The 24,804-nt window shown below is 34.9% G+C and overlaps 2 protein-coding genes across 2 annotated transcripts in view; both read right to left on the bottom strand.

Annotated features, from left to right (window-relative positions):
* The window catches only part of LOC134853352 (UV excision repair protein RAD23 homolog), a 524,307-nt gene that overhangs the window by 249,014 nt on the left and 250,489 nt on the right, over nt 1–24,804 (bottom strand). The window lies entirely within an intron of this gene.
* LOC134853549 (uncharacterized) overlaps nt 22,788–24,804 on the bottom strand; it is a 50,971-nt gene continuing 48,954 nt past the window's right edge. Inside the window, exon 11 of the mRNA XM_063869549.1 lies at nt 22,788–23,433. Within this exon, the coding sequence (XP_063725619.1) occupies nt 23,223–23,433 (211 nt within the window). The 3' untranslated portion in view covers nt 22,788–23,222. The remainder of the gene's footprint in view (nt 23,434–24,804) is intronic.

The raw sequence follows: 24,804 nt of genomic DNA on the forward strand, positions 1-24,804 counted from the left end.
TTAAACCTACACATTTGAGTTGAAGATACCCCTAACTTTTAAGTAAAAATGCTTTCATTTGCAGTTTAATTACCGCCAACTACCTCCTCTCTCAGCTCTAAATCTGCTATTTGCCTCATCTATATTCTGTATCTTTTATTCATTTTACTCCTCAAAATGATCTTTTAAGTCACCAGAGACGAAAATAAAAAACCATTTTTTGCAGTAACCTGAATCAAAACTGGGGAAAGCTGGACTCATAGCCGCAGCCATCTGTAACAATGATTTTTGCTTAGATTTGTGAACTAACTTAGATATACTAAGGCTTACACAGTTTCCATATTTGGAAACTTCTCACTAAATTCCATCTATAGTTCTATTCTTTTTATGGTTCATTGAAAGATTCATACTGTTTACTTCGATTTTCATTTAATCTCAAAATCATTCCTCTCATTTCTCCTCATCTGATCAGTTTAATCTTTTATTCAAAATGCACTCAAGAAAAGACACTAGTTCCAATTATAATGAGCTTTCAGAAAGTCACGCAAAAATTGAGAGATTTGCTTGGTTCCAAAAACCCTACAAAGCAAAAATTTACTTTGAACACTGCTCCCAACTATTTAAGAGAAAATATTGGGGTAAACCGAGAAAAAACAGAAGGTCTGTCTTGAATTCAAAGAGATAGAAGCAATTTCGGGCATTAGAAATACTCACAATGCTGAAAATTTTGGACTCGTTCCTATAATGAAACTCACTTCCGACAAGGAGTCAATTATGGATCAAGAGCTTGCCAACTGCAATAAAATTGTATGACCTAGCAACCTACAATAGAAGACAAGTTTGTGTCACGATCAAGAAGTACAATCTTAACAAACCGCCCTACATTCAGAGTCAACTCTTCACTGCAAATGAGAATTAAGCAACGAACAAACTGTTTATATCAACTATGCTTTGAACCAATCCAAAGAACTATCTCAAACTTTGAGAAAATTTATGTTTGTTGAGAACTGTTATGTACAATAAATTGCGTTATTTACTTTTTTGTCTTGTTATTTATATGTCTATCCTCTGAATTGACTTCTAATTGATTAATTGAAATGAACAGTGTGAATTGGAAAATTAGTTTTTCAAAAAATTAATCTGAAAACTTCACATAAAATTGGGTATTTCTCATATTGTTCTACAAAGAAATTCCCAAAAAATTCCGCTAACTGTTATAGAATCAAAATAGTTACCAAACTTGCAGAGTTTGGACGCAGGATCACGAATATCTCCCTTTGAAAGTACTGTGCATAATGGTAGAGGAAAAGTAGAGTACCGATCCGATACCAAAAAATAGATCTTTTAGAATATCTTGAAATTGAAATTAATGGAAAAATAATCAATCTTTACAATTACAAAAGGAAGAATATGATAAATTGCTGGATATTCTTTCCTCATTACTAGGTTTTGTAGAGAAATTCAAAAAATTTGTATTATTTTTGACGAATGCACGGTAGAAAATGAACGTACAAAAATTGAATGAAACTCTTAGATTTTTTAAGAGTATAAAGCAAAATTTTTCATCAAACACAAATAGAGAATACATATTTTTTCTTTGTACCTGCATTGTTTGCGACCCGGATATAAATTTGAAGAAAAATGGACCAAAATTTTCCTATTGGAGGTCTAATTCTATACGAATATTCCTGCGTAGATTTTTTTTTGCAAACTCCAAAATATTTAGACTACATGCCACTCTAGATGACTTGCAAAAAACTCTCGGCGATGTCTTTTGTGCTTTTATAGTTATAACAGACAAACAAATTTCGAATACGCTCAACAGAGCACACCTTTATGTTCAATACCCCCCTTCCCCAATTATCCAACCTCAACCTCCCCTCACCATCCCAGTTTTCTATCCCACTACCCCGCCCACAGTTTTCCAAATTTTCCAGAAGCTTTGCAAAATTTGCAAAAAACTCTAGGCGATGTCTTTTGTCTTTTATAGTTATAACAAACAAAAAAATCAAATACGTTCAGCAAAGCACACCCTTTTGTTTACTAACCCTTCCCCAAATGTACAACCCGAACCTCCCCTCACCATCCCAGTTTTCTATCCCACTCCCCCGCCCCCAGTTTACCAAAGTTTCCAGAAGCTTTGCAAATTTTGCAAAAAACCCTAGGCGATGTCTTTTGTCTTTTATAGCTATAACAAACAAAAAGAAAAAACTCAAATACGTTCAACAGAGCACACCCTTTTGTTTACTCCCCCTTCCCAAATTATCCAGCACCAACCTCCGCTCACCATCCCAGTTTTCTATCCCACTCCCCGCCCCCATTTTACCAACGTTTGCAGAAGCTTTGCAAATTTTGCAAAAACCCTAGGCGATGTCTTCTGTCTTTTATAGCTATAACAAACAAAAAAGAAAAATTCAAATACGTTCAACAGAGCACACCCTTTTGTTTACTCCCCCTTCCCAAATTATCCAGCACCAACCTCCGCTCACCATCCCAGTTTTCTATCCCACTCCCCGCCCCCATTTTACCAACGTTTGCAGAAGCTTTGCAAATTTTGCAAAAACCCTAGGCGATGTCTTCTGTCTTTTATAGCTATAACAAACAAAAAAGAAAAATTCAAATACGTTCAACAGAGCACACCCTTTTGTTTACTCACCCTTCCCCAAATGTACAACCCGAACCTCCCCTCACCATCCCAGTTTTCTATCCCACTCCCCCGCCCCCAGTTTACCAACGTTTGCAGAAGCTTTGCAAATTTTGCAAAAACCCTAGGCGATGTCTTCTGTCTTTTATAGCTATAACAAACAAAAAAGAAAAATTCAATTACGTTCAACAGACCACACCTTTATGTTTACTCCCCATCCCCCATTTTTCTATCCAACCCTTCTCCCCCAATTATCCAACCCCACCATCCTTCTCCCCCAGTTTTCTATCCTACTCCTCGGCTCACGTTTGTATGAGCAGATAAATGATTTTCTTAGAAACATAAGTTCTCCCCAATTTTGGGATTTTTTTGTAAAAATATTTGTAGCCATACAAAACTTGCCTACTTCAACAAATAAAAATTACGATTATCGCCCTAAATTGAGGAAGTTTTGTTTTCAAGATTTAAAAAATTTCATATCAGTTTATATACGGCACTTGTAAAACCTTTTGTCACTAGTCTTTATACTCAGAAACTTCAAGATTTATAATCTGTCAACATTTAGATCTCTCCTTTGGTATGAAACCCAATTTTGGTTACGTGAAAGACAATATTTACACCGCGTCTATGCTTTTTGATTGTTTCTGTAGATTAGAAGCATGGCCATTTCAAAACACCATATTCCATGAAAGAGCTCTAAATTTTGTGGTTTAAAAGATAAAAATTCTCTAAGACCCGGATGAAAGACATCTAAATTTTGCGGTTTAAAAGATAAAGATTCTCTAAGACCCGGTTGGTTGGAACCAGTTCAAACCAAGTGTTCATTATATCTAATTATAATCTTGGTAGTTATCACTGTAAAATACTTAGAACTAGCCAATCATGATCCATGGATAAAAGTTACAATATATTGTAAGCAGGGCTTCCGCAAAAACAATGGCAGGGGCCCATTATGGCCATAAATAATAGAGGGAGAGGACAAAAAGTATGGCCATTATGTATGGAACTGCCTTCGATTATGGCCAAAATTTAGGGATGACGTAACCGCATTATGTAAAACAAATAGAGAGCGAGCAAGTGCATGCACCTGCAAAACAAACAATGCGCTCACTTGTTGTATTGTTCGCATTGAGCCAGCGTGGTTTTGCTTTGTTCTCATCGAGTTTGTAAACTGTTTTTTAACTGTTTGTTAAACTGTTCTTCAGATTATGCCTGGTTCAAACCGAGAAATTGTTGATTTGTTTCCTAAACAATTACAAGGCGATGAATATCAATGTTCCTGTGGTTTTAAACGAAAACAAGCTGCAAATAATAGTGTTACAAACCTGATGAGCCATATTACAACTGCCCATGAAGATTATAAAGAAATTGAAGCATCGAAAAGCAGTCAGATGAAACTGCATTCAACAGAGGCCAGTGAAAAAGGCATGACAATTTACAAGTGGCTTGAGTGGACAATTATGGATAATCACCCATTCAATTTTTGCGAAAACGAGTTGACACGTCAGAACACAAACTTGCAAGATTTCAGCGCTGATTCGCTTGTGTGTTATTTGGAGAAAACAACAGAAAAAATTGAACAGAAAATAAAGGAGATACTTCCAGAAAAATTTTGTTGATATGCGATGGATGGAGTTCGGGTCCAGATCACTATTTAGGTGTTTTGGCGTCTTTTCACGACGAAACTTCACGCAATCAAAAAACGCATCTTTTGGCTTTATCACCGCTACTTGACGAAGAACGCCTCGACGCTAAAAACCACTTTGAGTTCAATGTTTCTATGCTGGAAAATTAATATGGTAAATCTGTTTCGAACAAAATGCACCTGTCATAAAAACACTCTCAAAGCTTTTGAAAATTTCAATGATCGAATGCACAAGGCACAGACTTAACTTGGCTGCAGAAAAGCACCTTGAAACTAAAGACAGCATTATTACAAAAATTCAAGCAATAATGTTCAAAATGAGGTCAATTGGAAACTGGAAAGTCATTGGCTAAAGTTCGTTACATTCTGGATGGTCTTATTCGCGTTTTTCCCTGGATGGAGCCTTATTTATCAAAAAAACTAGCTATTGCACAGTCTCCGGAAATTGAGAGAATGCAATCGTGAAATGCATCGAAGGAAACTTTTTGGATCTGACATCTGGTGAAAAAACATCAGTTCGATGTTTGGAACGTCCGGTGCAAGAGACAGCACCGCCGAAAAATCAAAAAATAGATTTTCTTGAAGAAATTCTGCTTGAAAAAATACAAACAGAAACTCACAACAATCATTTGCTTATGGAGTGGACTCCCGGTACATCAAACAGTTGTGAGCGACTTTTCAGCAGAGCAAAACTCGCTTCGAAAAAGCATGACTCCACATAACTTTGAGGCTATTCTTTTCGCAAAAGTCAATAAAGATCTTTGCGATGCTAAACTTGTTTCAAAATTTTTGTAAAGTTGAATAATTTGTTTTGATTTTTCATTCAAAATTATTGAACGAATGAAATCCCATAATAGCCATTATTTATTTTTCCTGAGCAATTATGGAAATAATGGAGGGAAAGAAGGATGATTAGGGCATAATTTAGGGCAAAAACTCCATTATATGGCCATATATTTTGCGGAACCCCTGATTGTAAGACTGAAACTATAAATAGTTTCAGCCAGAGAAGAAAAAAATTAATTTAGCAACTAGTTGCCTCTTTCTTGATTCTAACCTCGAAACATTACCAGTAGACACTAGATCTATTGAGACTAGGAAATATAAGAGTAAGATTAGGATCGGTATTAGACAAAGAAGTTGCGCGAACCTATTCGGCCAAAAATAAGATGGCGTGGCGAACAGACGTTGTACCTGATCTGAAATTACTCTATGAGTGAGCCACTCGGTACTGAAATTCACAATTTCAAACAACAAAATCTCCACAAAAATGAGCAGGATTGTACCCTTCTTCCGAAAACCAAATTTTCTTTATTGTTGAAGGAATGAATTTCTACTGTCCCCGTCATTTGCCCCGAAAACGAGCATGCCATGTTTGGCTGCCAGAGTTTGTTGAGCTTGGATGTTTTGGTCTTAAGCGAGCCCAATCAACTTCAGGAAGCGGCCACGTGGCAGTTCTGACCTTTCTATATGAATAGCTACAAAGGAAATAGAAAACCGACCAAACCCAAACCATCCCTATATTTACTTCGACCTGATTTAGAACTCCCATGTAAACTTAGTAAAATTCGACTGCTTTCGATTTGATTTTTTGTTTGCACAAAAATTGAATTATTTTGAGCTGCCTTTTGTTCACGTTAGGGTCAAGTTTTTCAAAATGATTTATTCAAGCATCAATTCAGAAAAAATCCTGGCACGGCAAATGAGCTCCTTGAGTCAAAAGCGATCATAAACAGGAAATAAATTTAATTGCGGGTAATAACTCAATGCGGGTTCAAAAACAGAACTTTTTTTCGATAAAACTTGCACAAACCAATCGACCACGATAGTTGTCTGTATGAAAAAATCAAGAACCTTTTGAGGTTTTTCCGTTGTGAGGATATAGCTCATGTTGTTCTAAATCGCCAAAAGGAAACGAAACAGTTTTTTATTTCTGAGTTGAATTTAGCAAACTTGGTTGCAAAAAGTGTGTTCGTGGTAGAACAAATCGGTGTTTCTAAAAACCAATTTGAATATAAAAATCAATTCCGGAAAAAATTAACTGCAACTTTTTTTTCGGATTCAGATTTCATCAGAAAAAATTTTGATCATGAAGAATTGTAAGAAGTAAGCTGTCGTGACAGGAAACCTTTCTCATGAATTTGGGTTTTTTGTCACTTAAACAGCCAAAATTTTCAACTTTTGAAGATCGAAAACTTTATTTAGTCGGATTAGGAAGAAATACTCGAAATTGGATATTGTAGAAAAAAAACACTCTTCAAATACGGATCAGCAATCAAATTTTGAAAATAGTTTTGTCAGGTACAGTTCAACAAACTTCCTCATCCTGGCCTACCCGCTAGCCACTTAAAAAATTTGCATTTTGTTTCCAAAAAAAATATTTTTCTTCAAGAAAATGTTTTAATCGGGAGAACGTTAATGAAATGGTTATTTCAACTGATAAATAAAATTTGTTTTCATCGACTTTTTGTATTTACGACTTTGATTACTTAGATTATTTACTATCAAAACTTTTATCTAAAAAAGGATTTCGTATCCACCTAAATCGAACTAGAAATAAATAGTAAAACTCATTTTGACCCTATGCGCGGGACTATCGCTGCTACTTAGACAAGTATCCGTTTGTCTAGCTTTTATTATCAAACTGAATATTATATTGATATCGTTTATATAGGCCTGAGTTAAGTTTTATTATTTAACGGTAAGAGGGATGAGCCCAAAGTATTGTCCGCTGGCTATACAAGGGTTGGAATTAAGCTCGTTACAATTTTATTAAAATCGGAGTGTTGTGATTTTGATGGTTTTCGCCTCTTCTTTTATATATTTAAGCCAGTCGTGATCACTTTTGCTTATTATGGTTTTTGAAAAAAGCTTCAACAAAAAAAAGAAGTGATGAGAGCTCAATTTGGAGCTTCTTTTTCTAGAGTAATCTAGAACAGATGCTTTTGCAAAGCATGCAAAGCTACTAAAATGGTAACGCAATGAAGGCATTGAACTGAAGTGTAATTATGCGTTGGCGCAGATGCTTGTTTAAATGGAATCATTACAAAGAATTATTTTTGTTTTAAGTTTCGAGTTAGAATCTGAAGACAAATGGTCCATGTAGCCTTGCTAGTCACCAATGAAGACGATATAGGATATGCTAATACTTGTCATTTGTAAAACATTATTGAGAAATGAGTTAATTTTTAGCACTAACTTAAAACTATTAAAAAAAACGGCTAGCATTTTTGAAGAAAGAACAAGGAATTTGAATAACTAAGTACTTTTCAATTTATTTTCCAGATGTGAACCAATAACTATCGGGTTAGCATTTTTGAATTCAAACCCTGATTCACTCCTCTTTACTATTTCTATGCTGACTGGATGATTACACGTACCGGAAATTTGTAACAGATGCGAAGCTTCATTTCATGAACAAGCAAAAAAAAATCTTTAAAAATTAAAACACTTGTCATCTACCAGAATTGACCCACCGATCTGGAGATTAAAATTGTAATATCGTCGCGTTACCAATTGGAATTAGTTGACAATACTTTCAAATAAAGAATATTGAACACGTGCTATTAAACTGCCAACACTATGCAGCAAGGAGTCACGAAACTGAAGACTATTTTATGCGAATTAGTCAGAAACAGTGGATTCGTAATCAACACACTCTCTCGCTAGCTCGCTTCTATAATAAGCAGAAACAAATTAGCCAGACAGTGTAGAAGTCGCAAAGGCGAGTTACTATTAACCGGGGTGATGGATTTGGGTGTCACCAGATGGCTGTTGGTTGACATCTGCAAAATAGTTAAACCATTTTTTCATATAAGCCGACATAAGCTTAGATTGAAAACACGGCACGGATTCGCATTATCATAACACGAGCTCCTCTTGTGTTGATTGGTACTTCTGCGTGATTCTGATAATGAGCAGCCAGTCGATCCCACAATATATTGCTTATCTCACAGTATCGAAGAAAAAATAAATAAAAATTCAATTGAATGGATAAAATAATTTTGACACCTCACAGCTCCAGTTTTGATTTTAACATTAAAACTAATCGCCAACAGGCAGTTAGAAAATTGTTAATGAACTCAAGGAAACTGAAAAAAGTGATTCACTTTTTGAAAAGTTTCAACTTTTCAAAAAAACTACGATTAAATCCTTCATTATTGACACTATTTTCCAATAGAAAACCCAATTAGACAATAGCTTTTATAGACTTTCGCTTTTTTAGACTTTTGCTCTAAAGCAAAAAAAAACCATTTTTCAGAGATTTATTACCATTTTGAAAGCATCTCAGTTTCCACCTAAACTTGTTACCACAACGAATGCAAAAGCAGTAGACAGAGAAAGATAGATCCCTTTCAAAACCTGCTTTGATAAGATTAAACAGATTGTGTTCTAGGGGTAGAGCTGCGTACGGGTCTGTGCAAAATTTGAGTGAAGCGAGCGGTTTATCAAAAAAGATAGTAGAACAGTTTTTACAAACCAAGAAACTTTGTACCAATTATGGTCCACCAAAAATACGTTCTCGATGTTTTCAAGCTTTTCTAAATACAATAAAGAAATCTGGTGTAAGTACTTGGCTTTTGTAGCCAAATTAACTAGTCAAAACAATGGAGTTAAGTAATTATTAATTGATGCCGACATTTTTTCAGAGTTCAAACAATGAAAATAAGGTATGATAAAGAAATTTGCAAGCTTTTAAAAAAATTTTGCAAGGAGAAGAACATTGAAGTTTAATGAACCTTGAGTGAAACGAAAGCTACATTTGCAGAGAGAGAGAGCAATTCATTTTTCAAAACAAATAAAATAATGTTCTATTGAAGATCATAGAGAAAAAATTGTTCAAAAATTGCAAAAAGTCTTTTTACCTTGAATTGTCGCAAAAATTGGTCTACTGGAAAGTCTCCGAGAGGTGTGAAAAAAATAATTCTATCGTTTCAAATCATTCATGAAAGATACTCAACCAAAATTCTAAATGGGGGATAGAATGAGAATTTCGAAAAGGGAAGGGTTACAAGCCATACTTTACCAATTACCATTCAAAATATCATCAATATTAACACAGAAACCGGCAACAATAATTATCAAGGATAACAAAAAAATCCCGGTGAATTTAATTTAAAAAAGCTGAGAAAGTGTTCAGATTAGACTTTATTTCTATCAACCAGTAGTCATGGATTCTGCAAAACCTCAGCAAAATCGTGCACTTCCTTGTACGATAACGTTACTGAAGGAAAATTTACTTTCATAGTGGGAAGAGAAAGTTCTGAGGAAAAAAGGAAGATTGAACCGATGCTCACTGAACCTGGATTGTATCCGATTTTTCTTTATGTAGTTGTTTCCCTGATTAACAAACTTCGAAAACGACTTGGTATACAAAGAATGAATATAACAAAACTTATGTATCAGTGGATATTATTACACAAAAAAGCCATTTGTTGACCTGAGGATCAATAAGTGTCTTTTATTCAAAGTGTGAATTTGAGTCATGTTTTGATTTTGAACAAACTCAGACAGGGGTTATAATGAGTGGAAAAGGACCACTTAATCCTCAGTATTCTTACGACATAATAAGAATACTTTCCCTGATGTTATTTAAGGATATTGAACATAGTATAGTAGGTGATACAAAAGTTCTTCTACTTCAATGTATTACTTTCATTTCCGGAATAAAAATGGAGACATAATATCTACAGGACAGTACTTGAACTATCAGTCCTTTACGAATCTGCAGTTTAAAAAGTTATCAAAAAACTCTTTCCATAGCATGAAAGTAGAACTAAGGCACAATACAGGTGAAAAAATCCTTGTGTCCATTGAAATTACACGGGATGTTCTTTTGTTCCGCAAGAATTAGGTAGTAATTTTAAATTTACCTTTTTTATGAAATGGTTGATCAAAGTCCAGTCAGTTTTCCCATTTTCCGTGGACATGCAAGTCAATGAGGAAAAACCTTCGTTGCTCTTGCACAAACTCTTGGGAGGACTGCAATCCTTTTTATTAAAATGTAAAAAGTCCCGGCTGCAAAAAAAATTTGTTGCAATTCAAATTAAAACAGCAGCACCAGAGATTGGAGAAGACTTGAACACTTGCAAAAGATAATGGAACAAAAACAGTTCGAAAACAGTTGAGAGTTGGGAAATTGGAATCCAAACAAAGAATTATCGAAACATTTCTCGAAAAAGTAGATCGAAAACCAGTCGCTCTCGCAAAGGAATTTTTGGCAACAAAAGGAGTATAAACCAAAAGAGTCATTTTTGGGTACGGAGCTTTTACAAATTTTTCATTGGAGGAGTTTTGGAAACTTTTTTTTTCATCTTACTCACAAGAATTATTTCCCAGTACTTCTTTAGATGAAAGCAGTATTGAGCTGGAATTTGAGATGGATCCTAATCTTCATTTAGATATGCGTAATACCATTATCATTTTGAAGCTTCAGTTGCTCGAAGGAAGGTTGTTTGATGCTTTCAAAAAATCAGATCATAAAGAAAAATCAGTTGATGATTCAGATGAGGAACCAGAAACTTACCTAACCTATGTAAACAACCTACTACATTCTCTATTCTCCAATTGTGATGTTTATTTTAGCAAAACAATGGCTTACAACGCCAATTGATTATATCCTCATAATGCACAAATTTTTAGCGAATTCAACTCGTCGGTAGTGAGTAATAAAGGATTATTTGCATGTCATGTGTATAGTTTTGAAGAACTTCTGGAAGCATTTGACATGTATCTGTTCACCGATAGAGCAAATTCCTTGGGATTAAGGATAACTTTTCACTCTATCGGAAGCTTGTCATTGATTGCTTACTTGTGAAAAAATCTAACTACCAAAAACCAAAATTCGGGTCAAAACAATTCGAGCTAGACTTAATTTTTACATGCTGTCTGATAACCCAAGTGTTAGTCTGAAAAATGTTGATTGTTCGCTGTTTACTAGAAAATTTTCAATAGCTGAACCTAATCATCAATACTTGCAATGGAATCTGGAAACGGAACCTGCTCATTACGATCACATGGAAACAATAATGATTTCAATAATTTTCCATCAAGACGAATAGCTGTTGGAATGAAAACAAATTCAGCTGTTGCGGGATCTTTTCATAAAAATCCTCTCAATTATCAACAGTTTCACTTGAGAGACCTAGAAACTGATCGGAGTGGAAGAGCAAATTTTTTATTAAATGCAACTTCTCCTTGTCGCCCTCATGCTACAACATTGAAAGCAATTCAGTGTAACGAAGGTTTCCCAGCTCTTCCTATAGAAGACTTTCAAAGTCACTATTTTCTTGTTTTTGACTTCACTACAGGATGCAGCTGATTAGTTGTCTTGTCCAGAATTTAATGGAGAAAGCTTAAGAATAAAATTGTTTTTCAAATTTTTCTTGGAGCAAGTTATGGAAGTGATAACCTTGAGAGAAGGACTAGTAAATGTTTAAATTGGAAAATTCGGAACAGTCGCTGAAAATGTTTAATTTATTTGAGTTTTCAGGTTCCTATCAAATTATTTTAACATTTTTGGGACTTTTCATCGTTATTGCCCCTGTACCCTCTATTTTGTTTTTCTTCAGACGTAAATCTCTAGAAAAAGTAGACAATGAATGTTGCTTTAAAAAACCCGAGATTTTTCTACAACCTAGGCTGTAAAACAGTGTTCAAAAACTTTTTTCCGGTATATAAGATAAATGTGGGGAATTTGCTGATTCAGTAACTGATTGCGTGTGATTTATCAGTCTTATTTTTCATCCTAAATTGCATTATCAAGTTTTCAATTTCTTTGTTTTTAGATTTAAATAAACATATTATTGCAAAGATGGATAATTTTTAATTTCTGCATTCATCAAAAAAATTCCTGAGTTCAAGTATTTGGGCTCTAAGCTCTCTGATAAAGTTCATCAACTAACAAAATACTCTTTCGCAATAATTATTTTAGCTTCAAGCAATGATAGAGGAAAAAACTGCAACATAATTGCTCGATTGGACAAACCTTACTTCTTTGCTGATTCTTTGGGAACGATACGTTTCGACTATTCCTTTTTAAAGAAAAACGAACAGCGTATGCTTCAACCGAAACTTCAAAAAACTGATTTATTGTGTAGTTCTTACGCAATTTAATGAGCACTTTTTCTTTTAAGTTCCACCAGAAGAGTTTGAATCATATTCATGATGTTACTGCTTCGAATTTTATCATTCCTTATATGTAGGAAAGCAGTTTGTTATCGTTTATGTGAATGTAAACTTATGTAATAATTCTATAAATGATGTGGTGATTTTTGCTGTAACTGTAATTCTATAACTTGAACTTTGTATGGGTAATTAAAAACTTCTTCATGTACTTTCTCATTAAAAAAACTTACTGAGAGCAACAAATTCAAAAAAACTAAAAGAAGAAAACTGAATGTGATTATTTTCAACATTGATTCTGAATAGGAAGTTTTTCCAGATAGTTTTTGTTTGCTTCAACACCATTCTTTTTAAAAGTTTGTTCAGGGAAAGATGTATACAATACAAATTATCAAGATCCACAAATTAAACCATTTTAATCTTTGTCAGAGTTAACTTCTAAAGACATATGGTGTATATTGATAGCCGAGAAAGAAAAAAGGTGCGATTTTGTGGTAAATGGAGATGATGATTAAAGAATTGAAATTAGAAAAGAGAAAATTGCAACTAGTAACTAGTTTCTAGTTTTGAAATTGAGCGAATTAGTCTCAAAATTTTTCCGTTGTTGTCAAAACTTACCCCATCGGTTACACTAAGCATTTCTCAAGCTTTAGAAAACAAAAGTAATGTTTCGAGAAAAGTTATTTACGGTAATTGGCGACCGTGCTCACCGTGGGGGGTGGTTAACATTTGGTGTTGCAACTTTGACTTAATTGTATGAAAAAAAAAATTTCTACATCCACCACCTCGCCTAAACAAACAAACATGAAATTTGTTCACAGTTTTCAGCGTCTTTACTCGCCATGGGGGTAACATCTAATGTCTCAAATTTGAAATAATTGACTGAAAAATTTTTTGTTTACGTGCACTACCTCGCTTAGATAAACAAACATAAAATTTGATTCGATACTTCAGCATCCTCACTCACCACCGGGGGAGAGGGTACGACCTTTTGTTGCAAATTTGAAACCATTGTTTGAGAAATTTTTTTATGTCACTATTTTGCTTTAAAAAACAAACATGAAAAATTGACTGGGAATTTTACCTTATGCAAAATCTATCATAACAAAATAAATAGGATTTAAAGCTTTCCCGCTCTTGTAGAACCTTTTGTCACTAGTCTTTATACTGAAAATTTTCAAGGTTTATAATCTGTCCGCATTTAGATCTCTCATTCGGTATGAAACCCAGTTTTGGTTACGTGAAAGACAATATTTACACCGCGTCTATGCTTTTTGATTGTTTCTGTAGATTAGTAACATGGCCATTTCAAAACACCAAATTCCATGAAGGAGATCTAAGTTTTGCGGTTTAAAAGATAAAGATTCTCTAAGACCTGGATGAAAGACATCTAAATTTTGCGGTTTAAAAGATAAAGATTCTCTAAGACCCAGTTGGTTGGAACCAGTTCAAAACAAGTGTTCATTATATCCAATTATAATCTTGGTAATTATCACTGTAAAATACTTCGAACTAGCCAATCATGATCCATGGATAAAAGGTACAATATATTGTAAGCAGGGCTTCCGCAAAAACAATGGTAGGGGCCATTATGGCCATAAACAATGAAGGGAAAGGACAAAGAGTATGGCCATTATGCATGGAACTGCCTTCGATTATGGCCAAAATTTAGGGATGACGTAACCCCCTTATGTAAAACAAATAGTGAGCGAGCAAGCGCATGCACCTGCAAAACAAACAACGCGCGCACTTGTTGTGTTGTTCGCATTGAGCCAGCGTGGTTTTGCTTTATTCACATCGAGTTTGTAAACTGTTTGTTAAACTGTTCTTTAGATTATGCCTGGTTCAAACCGAGAAATTGTTGATTTGTTTTTCAAAGATTTACAAGGCGGTGAATATCAAAGTTCTTGTGGTGTTAAACGCAAACAAGCTGCTAATAAAAGTGTTACAAACCTGATGAGCGCTTTACAAATGCTCATGAAGATTATAAAGAAACTAAAGCAACGAAAAGCAGACAGATGAAACTGCATTCAACAGAGGTCAGTAAAAAAGGCATGAGTGGACAATTATGGATAATCACCCATTCAATTTTTGCGAAAACGAGTTGACACGTCAGAACACAAACTTGCAAGAATTCAGCGCTGATTCGTTTGTGTGTTATTTGGAGAAAATAACAGAAAAAGTTGAACAGAAACTAAAGCAGATACTTACAGAAAATATTATTCGGCCAAAAATAAGGTAGCGTGGCCAAGAGACGGTGAACCTTATCGGAAATTACTCTATGAGTGAGCCACTCGGTACTGAAACTCAGAATTTCAAACAACAAAACCTCCACAAAAATGAGCAAGATTGTACCCTACTTGCGTAAACCAAATTTACTTTATTGTTGAAGGAATGAATTTTAACTGTCCCCGTCATTTGCCCCGAAAACGAGCATGCCATGTTTGGCTGCCAGAGTTTGTTGAGCTTGGATGTTTTAGTCTTAAGCGAGCCCAATCAACTTCAGGAAGCGGCCACGTGGCAGTTCTGACCTTTCTATATGAATAGCTACAAAAAAAATAGAAAACCGACCAAACCCAAACGATCCCTATAGTTACTTTGACCTGATTTAAAACTCCCATGTAAACTTAGTTAAGTTCGACTGCTTTCGATTTGATTTTTTGTTTGCACAAAAATTGATTTATTTTGAGCTGCCTTTTGTTCAAGTTAGGGTCAAGTTTTTCAAAATGATTTATTCAAGCATCAATTTAGAAAAAATCCTGACACGGCAAATGAGCTCCTTAAGTCACAAGCGATCATAAACAGGAAAAAAATTAGTTGCGGGTAATAACTCAATGTGGGTTCAAAAACAGAAATTTTTTCGATAAAACTTGCACAAATCAATCGACCACGATAGTTGTCTGTATGAAAAAATCAAGAACCCTTTGAGGTTCTTCCGTTGCGTGCATACAGCTCATGTTGTTCTAAATTGCCAAAAGGAGACGAAACAGTTTTTTAATTCTGAGTTGAAATTAGCAAACTTGGTTGCAAAAAGTGTGTTCGGGTTAGAACAAATCGTTGTTTCTAAAAACCAATTTGAATATAAAAATCAATTCCGGAAAAATTTAACTGCATTTTTTTTTCGGATTCGATCAATTTCATCAGAAAAAGTTTTGATCATGTAGAATTGTAAGAAGTAAGCTGTCGTGACAGGAAATCTTTCTCATGAATTTGGGTTTTTTGTCACTTAAACAGCCAAAATTTTCAATTTTTGAAGATCGAAAACTTTATTTAGTCGGATTAGGAAAAAATACACGAAATTGGATACCTTAGAAAAAAAACACTCTTCAAATACGGATCAGCAATCAAATTTTGAAAATAGTTTTTTCAGGTACAGTTCAACAAACTTCCTCATCCTGGCCTACCCGCTAGTCACTTAAAAAATTTGCATTTTGTTTCCAAAAAAAAATATTTTTTTTTCAAGAAAAAGTTTTAATCGACAGAACGTTAATGAAATGGTTATTTCAACTGATTCGTAAAATTTGTTTTCATCGATTTTTTGTATTTACGACTTTGATTACTTAGATTATTTACTATCAAAACTTATATCTGAAAAAAGCTTCAACGAAAAAAAAGAAGTGATGAGAGCTCAATTTGGAGCTTCTTTTTCTAGAGTAATCTAGAACAGATAGTTTTGCGAAGCATGCAAAACTACTAAAATGGTAACGCAATGAGGGCATTGAACTGAAGTGTAATTATGCGTTGGCGCAGATGCTTGTTTAAATGGATTCATTAAATAGAATTACTTTTGTTTTAAGTTTCGAGTTAGAATCTTAAAACAAATGGTCCAAGTAGCCTTGCTAGTCAGCAATGAAGCCGATATATGATATGCTAGTACTTGTCATTCGTAAAACATTATTGAGAAATGAGTTTATTTTTCAGCACTAACTTAAAACTATTAAAAAAACGGCTAGCATTTTTGAAGAAAGAACAAGGAATTTGAATAACTAAGTAATTTTCAATTTATTTTCCAGATGTGAACCAAGAACTATCGGGTTAGCATTTTTGAATTCAAACCCTGATTCACTCCTCTTTACTATTTCTGTGTGGACTGGATGACGTCCCGGAAGTTTGTAACAGATGCGAAGCTTCACTTCATGAACAAGCAAAAAAATAATCTTTAAAAAATAAAACACTTCTCATCTACCAGAATCGACCCACCGATCTGGAGATTAAAATTGTAATATCGTCGCCTTACCAATTGAAATTAGTTGACAACACTTTCAAATAAAGGATATTGAACACCTGCTATTAAATTGCCAATACTATGCAGCAAGGAATCACCAAACTGAAGACTATTTTATGCGAATTAGTCAGAAACAGTGGATTCGTAATCAACACATTCTCCGCTAGATCGCTTGTATAATAAGCAGAAACAAATTAGCCAGACAGTGTAGAAGTCGCAAAGGCGAGTAACTATTAACGGGGGTGATGGATTTGGGTGTTACCAGATGGCTGTTGGTTGACATCTGCAAAATAGTTTAACCATTTTTTCAAATTAGCCGACATAAGCTTAGATTAAAAACACGGCATGGATTCGCATTATCATAACACGAGCTCCTCTTGTGTGGATTGGTACTTCTGCATGATTCTGATAATGAGCAGCCAGTCGATCCCTTAATATTTTGCTTATCTCACAGTATCGAAGGAAAAATAAATTAAAATTTAATTGAATGGATAAAACAATTTTGACACCTCACAGCTCCAGTTTTGATTTAAACATTGAAACTAATCGCCAACAGGCAGTTAGAAAAGTGTTAATGAACTCAAGGAAACTAAAAAAAGTGATTCACTTTTTGAAAAGTTTCAATTTTCAAAAAAATTACGATTAAATCCTTCATTATTGACAATTTTTTCCAATAGGAAAACTCCATTAGACAATAGCAATTTTAATTTTTGAAAGAGAATTCTTAAAATTAGTTCATTTTTGAAGCTGAAAAATTTTCACGTTTTTTCCCGCCATTGAAACTTGTTGAGGATCTTTCTTAAACGAGGGTCGTGCGTTCGAGTCAAATTTAGGTCACGGTTGGAGGGCCTCCTCAAGGTGGGACCGCCAAATGGATGACATCCTCCCATGGTTGTTCCTGCATTGAACAGGACCGGGGGCTAATAAAAAAAACGTGATCTATCTTGAGTAAATTGAAAAAAAAACGACATAAATAATTATCTTCTTTTTGTTCATTAACATTTAAAAATATTTGATATTTGGAAAATTTTTAACATTCAGAGGGTACCTAACACGAGAGGGAGTGAAAAGAACAAATTTCAGGTCCTTCAAATTGGTTATACAAGATACATTCAAGATTAATTGCAAATGCTTTTAACCTGTTTTTTGAATGACTAATTTATTTTCCTTTATCAATTACTTCGAAGAACCCGATTCATGAAACTAGTCATTTGCATCTAATATATATATTTAAACATTATAGCCAGATTATTATCAACATTCGTCAATCCTTATTTTCCTACTACCATCTTATTAGAGGCAATTCGAGGCTACAACTATCATTTATTATCAGAATAAGCACCATAAAGCGTTCGATTTCTATCGGAGTGATTTTACAGCATAGGAGATAGGAAGAGAATAATGAAGGTGGCGGTTCTTATGCACATTCAGTTATCATTAAGTAGACTAGAAAAATCATCTTCATTTAAAGCTAGTTAAGTTTGTCAGATAAATCCATCAGTTTTATCACGGGTCCATCTAGATAGGCAGTTCAGTTTGATCACATGCTCGATTACTCTTTCTTTCTCTCGCTTTCTCTCTCTTTCTCTGATCAGATAGACTCCTGTTCAGGTGTTGCTTTGGAGTGGTCGGAGGAGGTTGAGTTTGACTATGTGGCAGTAGTTCTGCTTGAAGTTGCGCAAGACAACCACTAGATGGTGGCCCACAATGGATATGCCGCACAACTCACACTCCCTCGTGTTGATGTTCGGGTGGGGGTAGTCCAGACGCACAGTCGGGTAGTCCAGGTTCATCAGTGTGAACTGGTTCTCGTCTGGGCTGCATATTAATCAACATATTTTACCATGATACTCTCTGTACTACAGGTTTTAACAACGTTTATTGGACAACGATTCAAATACGTTCAACAGACCACACCTTTATGTTTACTCTCCAGCCCCCAGTTTTCTATCCCACCCTTCTCCCCCAATTATCCAACCCCACCCTCCCCCTCCCCCAGTTTTTTATCCTACTCCCCAACTCACGTTTGTTTGAGCACATAAATGATTTTCTTAGAATAGAAACAAAAGTTCTCTCCAATTTTCGGATTTTTTTTGTAAAAATTATTTGTAGTCATACAAAATTTGTCTACTTCAACAAGTAAAATTAACGAATATTGCCCTAATTTGAGCAAGTTTTGTTTTCAAGATTTAGACAAATTTCTTATCGGTTTATATACGGCTCTTGTAGAACCTTTTGTCACTAGTCTTTATACTGAAAAACTTCAAGATTTATAATATGTCCGCATTTAGATCTCTCATTCGGAATGAAAACCAGTTTTGGTTACGTGAAAGACAATATTTTACACCGCGTCTATGCTTTTTGATTGTTTCTGTAGATTAGTAACATGGCCATTTCAAAACACCAAATTCCATGAAGGAGATCTAAATTTTGCGGTTTAAAAGATAAAGATTCTCTAAGACCCGGATGGGTGGAACCAGTTCAAAACAAGTATTCATTATATCCAATTATAGTCTTGGTAATTATCACTGTAAAATACTTAGAACTAGCCAATCATGATCCATGGATAAAATTTACAATATTTTGTAAGCAGGGCTTCCGCAAAAACAATGGTAGGGGCCATTATGGCCATAAACAATGAAGGGAAAGGACAAAAAGTATGGCCATTATGCATGAAACTGCCTTCGATTATGGCCAAAATTTAGGGATGACGTAACCCCATTACGTAAAATAAATAGTGGGCGAGCAAGCGCATGTCCCTGCAAAACAAACAACGCGCGCACTTCTTGTATTGTTCTCATTGAGCCAGCGTGGTTTTGCTTTATTCACATCGAGTTTGTAAACTGTTTTTTAAACTGTTCTTTAGATTATGCCTGATTCAAACCGAGAAGTTGTTGATTTGTTTTTCAAACATTTACAAGGCGATGAATATCAATGTTCCTTTGGCGTTAAACGCAAACAAGCTGCTAATAAAAGTGTTAAAAACTTGATGAGCCATTTCACAAATGCTCATGAAGGTTATAAAGAAATTAAAGCATTGAGAAGCAGACAGATGAAACTGCATTCAACAGAGGTCAGTAGAAAAGGCATAAGTGGACAATTATGGATAATCACCCATTCAATTTTTGCGAAAACGAGTTGACACGTCAGAACACAAACTTGCAAGATTTCAGCGCTGATTCGCTTGTGTGTTATTTGGAGAAAACAACAGAAAAAAATTGAACAGAAAATAAAGGAGATACTTCCAGAAAAATCTTGTTGATATGCGATGGATGGAGTTCGGGTCCAGATCACTAGTTCGGTGTTTTGGCGTGTTTTTACGACGAAACTTCAAGCAATCAAATAACGTATCTTTTAGCTTTTATCACCGCTACTTGACGAAGAACGCCTCGACGCTAAAAACCACTTTGAGTTTATTGTTTCTACGCTGGAAAAATACTATGGTAAATCTGTTTCGAACGTAATGGGTTTTGTTTGTGACAATGCACCTGTCATGAAAACACTTTTGAAAGTTCCAATGATCGGATGCGCAAGCCACAGACTTAACTCGGACGCAGAAGATTACCTTGAAACTAAAGAGAGTATTATTACAAAAATTTAAGAAACAATGGTCAAAAAGCGGTCAATTGGAAACTGGAATGTCATTGGCTAAAATTCAGTACATACTGGATGGTCTTATTCGCGTTTTTCCCTCGATGGAGCACTATTTATCAAAAAAGCTGGTATCGTACAGTCTCCGAATTTTGAGAATGTAATCGTGAAATGCATCAAAAGAAAGATTTTGGACCTGACATCTGGTGAAAAAACATCAGTACGAAGTTTGGAACGTCCGGTGCAAGGGACACCACCACCGAAAAGTCTAAAACTAGATTTTGTTGAAATTCTGCGTGAAAAAATAGAAACAGAAACGCACAACATTCATTTGCCTATGGAGTGGTTTTCCGGTACATCAAACAGTTGTGAGCGACTTTTCAGCAGAGCAAAACTTGCTGCGAAAAAGCATGACTCCACATCACCTTGAGGCTACTCTTTTCTTAAAAGTCAATAAAGAGCTTTGGGATGCTTAACTTGTTTCAAAAATTTTGTAAAAATGAATAATTTGTTTTGATTTTTCATTCAAAATTATGGAACAAACAAAACCCCATAATGGCCATTATTTATTTTTCCTGAGCAATTATGGAAATAATGGAGGGAAAGAAGGACGATTATGGCATAATGCAGGACAGAAACCCCATTAAATGGCCATATATTTTGCGGAACACATGATTAAAAGGCTGAAACTACAAATAGTTTCAGCCAGAGAAGAATAAATTTAACTTAGCAACTAGCTGCCTCTTTCTTGATTCTAACCTCGAAACATTACCACTAGATACTAGATCTATTGAGACTAGGAAAAATAAGAGTAAGATTAGGATCGGTATTAGACTTAAGAAGTTGCGCGAACCTATTCGGCCTGCAAAGCTACTAAAATGGTAACGCAATGAAGGCATTGAACTGAAGTGTAATTATGCGTTGGCGCAGATGCTTGTTTAAATGGAATTATTAAAAAGAATTATATTTGTTTTAAGTTTCGAGTTAGAATCTGAAAACAAATGGTCCATGTAGCCTTGCTAGTCACCAATGAAGCCGATATATGATATGCTAGTACTTGTCATTCGTAAAACATTATTGAGAAATGAGTTTATTTTTCAGCACTAACTTAAAACTATTAAAAAAACGGCTAGCATTTTTGAAGAAAGAACAAAGAATTTGAATAACTAAGTTATTTTGAATTTATTTTGCAGATGTGAACCAAAAACTATCGGGATGGCATTTTTGAATTCAAACCCTGATTCACTCCTCTTTACTATTTCTGTGCTGACTGGATGACGTCCCGGAATTTTGTAACAGATGCGAAGCTTCACTTCATGAACAAGCAAAAAAAAACTCTTTAAAAAATAAAACACTTTTCATCTACCAGAATTGACCCACCGATCTGGAGATTAAAATTGTAATATCGTCGCGTTACCAATTGAAATTAGTTGACAATACTTTCAAATAAAGGATATTGAACACGTGCTATTAAATTGCCAATACTATGCAGCAAGGAGTCACCAAACTGAAGACTATTTTATGCGAATTAGTCAGAAACAGTGGATTCGTAATCAACACACTCTCTCGCTAGCTCGCTTGTATAATAAGCAGAAACAAATTAGCCAGACAGTGTAGAAGTCGCAAAGGCGAGTGACTATTAACCGGGGTGATGGATTTGGGTGTCACCAGATGACTGTTGGTTGACATCTGCAAAATAGTTTAACCATTTTTTCAAATTAGCCGACATAAACTTAGATCGAAAACACGGCATGGATTCGCATTATCATAACACGAGCTCCTCTTGTGTGGATTGGTACTTCTGCATGATTCTGATAATGAGCAGCCAGTCGATCCCACAATATATTGCTTATCTCACAGTATCGAAGAAAAAATAAATAAAAATTCAATTGAATGGATAAAATAATTTTGACACCTCACAGCTCCAGTTTTGATTTTAACATTGAAACTAATCGCCAACAGGCAGTTAGAAAAGTGTTAATGAACTCAAGGAAACTAAAAAAAAGTGATTCACTTTTTGAAAAGTTTCAATTTTCAAAAAAATTACGATTAAATCCTTCATTATTGACACTATTTTCCAATAGAAAAACCCAATTAGACAATAGCTATTTTAATTATTGTAAAGAGAATTCTTAAAATTAGTTCATTTTTGAAGCCTAAAAATTTTCACGTTTGTTCCCGCCATTGAACTTGTTGAGGATCTTTCTTAAACGAGGGTCGTGCGTTCGAATCAAATTTAGGTCACGGTTGGAGGGCCTCCTCAAGGTGGGACCGCCAAATGGATGACATCCCCCCATGGTTGTTCCTGCATTCAACAGGACCGGGGGCTAATAAAAAAACGTGATCTACCTTGAGTAAATTGAAAAAAAAAACGACATAAATAATTATCTTCTTTTTGTTCATTAACATTTAAAAATATTTGATATTTGGAAAATTTTTAACATTCAGAGGGTACCTAACACGAGAGGGAGTGGGAAGAACAAATTTCAGGTCCTTCAAATTAGTTATACAAGATACATTCAAGATTAATTGCAAATGCTTTTAACCTATTTTTTGAATGACTAATTTATTTTCCTTAATCAATTACTTCGAAGAACCCGATTAATGAAACTAGTCATTTGCATCTAATATATATATTTAAACATTATAGCCAGATTATTATCAACATTCGTCAATCCTTATTTTCCTACTACCATCTTATTAGAGGCAATTCGAGGCTACAACTATCATTTATTATCAGAATAAGCACCATAAAGCGTTCGATTTCTATCGGAGTGATTTTACAGCATAGGAGATAGGAAGAGATTAATGAAGGTGGCGGTTCTTATGCACATTCAGTTATCATTAAGTAGACTAGAAAAATCATCTTCATTTAAAGCTAGTTAAGTTTGTCAGATAAATCCATCAGTTTTATCACGGGTCCATCTAGATAGGCAGTTCAGTTTGATCACATGCTCGATTACTCTTTCTTTCTCTCGCTTTCTCTCTCTTTCTCTGATCAGATAGACTCCTGTTCAGGTGTTGCTTTGGAGTGGTCGGAGGAGGTTGAGTTTGACTATGTGGCAGTAGTTCTGCTTGAAGTTGCGCAAGACAACCACTAGATGGTGGCCCACAATGGATATGCCGCACAACTCACACTCCCTCGTGTTGATGTTCGGGTGGGGGTAGTCCAGACGCACAGTCGGGTAGTCCAGGTTCATCAGTGTGAACTGGTTCTCGTCTGGGCTGCATATTAATCAACATATTTTACCATGATACTCTCTGTACTACAGTTTTTAACAACGTTTATTGGACAACGATTTTTATGTTTAAAAAAATTCTGACCTATATTCAAAAACTATTCCAAATAAGCTCGCGTTTGCTGCATTTTATGTGTTTTTTTTAATTAAAGCCAAATAGTTGGCAACAACTGTGACCTTGAGCAACTTGAACAGCCACCACTCGACAGTTCTTTTTAGGGTAACAAGTGTAATTTTTCAAAAATATTCACATTTTCACTCTTTGCGGATGACACGACCATCCTCGCGGAATCGAAGGAAATGGAAGACGCAACTCAAGCTATTAAGCATGTAATGTCACAATTAGAAGTGCAAAATAATGATGATACGGAAGAGCGACTCATCTGTGGTGACCCTAGTGGTCATGAAATACGAATGTTGGCCTGTTGGCTGAGAAGAAAGGCTGTGGAACCTGATCTAAACTACATTTTATGATTGGATAAATTAGATATTTTACCACTGTAAAGTATTTAATATTAACCAATCATGATCCATCTGACTAACAATCCACTTATTTGTAAGTGCTGAAATTACTTGTAATTTCAGCACCAGAGAGATTTGAATTTAACTTAGAAATTAGTTGGACTCTCCAAGAGAACTTCAGCAGCCGCAATAAACCAGTATACCCTAGATCTATTGAGCCTAGCAGAGACTAGTTAAACAACCTGAGACTAGATAGTATAAGAGTAAGATTAGGATTGGTATTAGACTAAGAAGTTGCACGAATCTATCCGGCCGAAAATAAGATAGCGTGACGAGCAGACGGTGTACCCTATCCGAAATTACTCTATGAGTTATACACTTCAGTCCTAACTCATCTGGTGCGACCATAAGTCTCGAACAAGACCTTAATAGCTTAGAATTAACCAAAAATAGATTAGAATTTAGACAAAACATTTTTAAAATGTTACACGACGATAATTTAATCGAAATGTCTCTACGACTCAATAGATCAAAGCCAATATTCCGAACGATAATAGAACTACCCGGAATTGCAAGAAGACCTCGAACCAGAGACGACATACGACAAAGTAGAAACTTACCATATAGTTATATGATAGTTCGGCAAAAGCCAACACAAACTTTTGTATTTAGAATACTACTAGCAATGAATTTAGATTTTCATTTGCAAACATAAAATCTTGAAGTCAATCTTCAAAATCATTTCAGGCGCTAAACAAAATTATTAATATACAATAACGATTGATAAAAAGATCTCAGATCGTTTTCCTAAATTCTGCAGTAATATACAAAACATGTTTGAAAAATATTTATTGAAAAATCAAAATAAAAATTAGTAGCATGACAATAGATGGTT

Source organism: Symsagittifera roscoffensis, chromosome 8, assembly GCF_963678635.1.
Source record: "Symsagittifera roscoffensis chromosome 8, txSymRosc1.1, whole genome shotgun sequence".
NCBI lineage: Eukaryota > Metazoa > Xenacoelomorpha > Acoela > Convolutidae > Symsagittifera > Symsagittifera roscoffensis.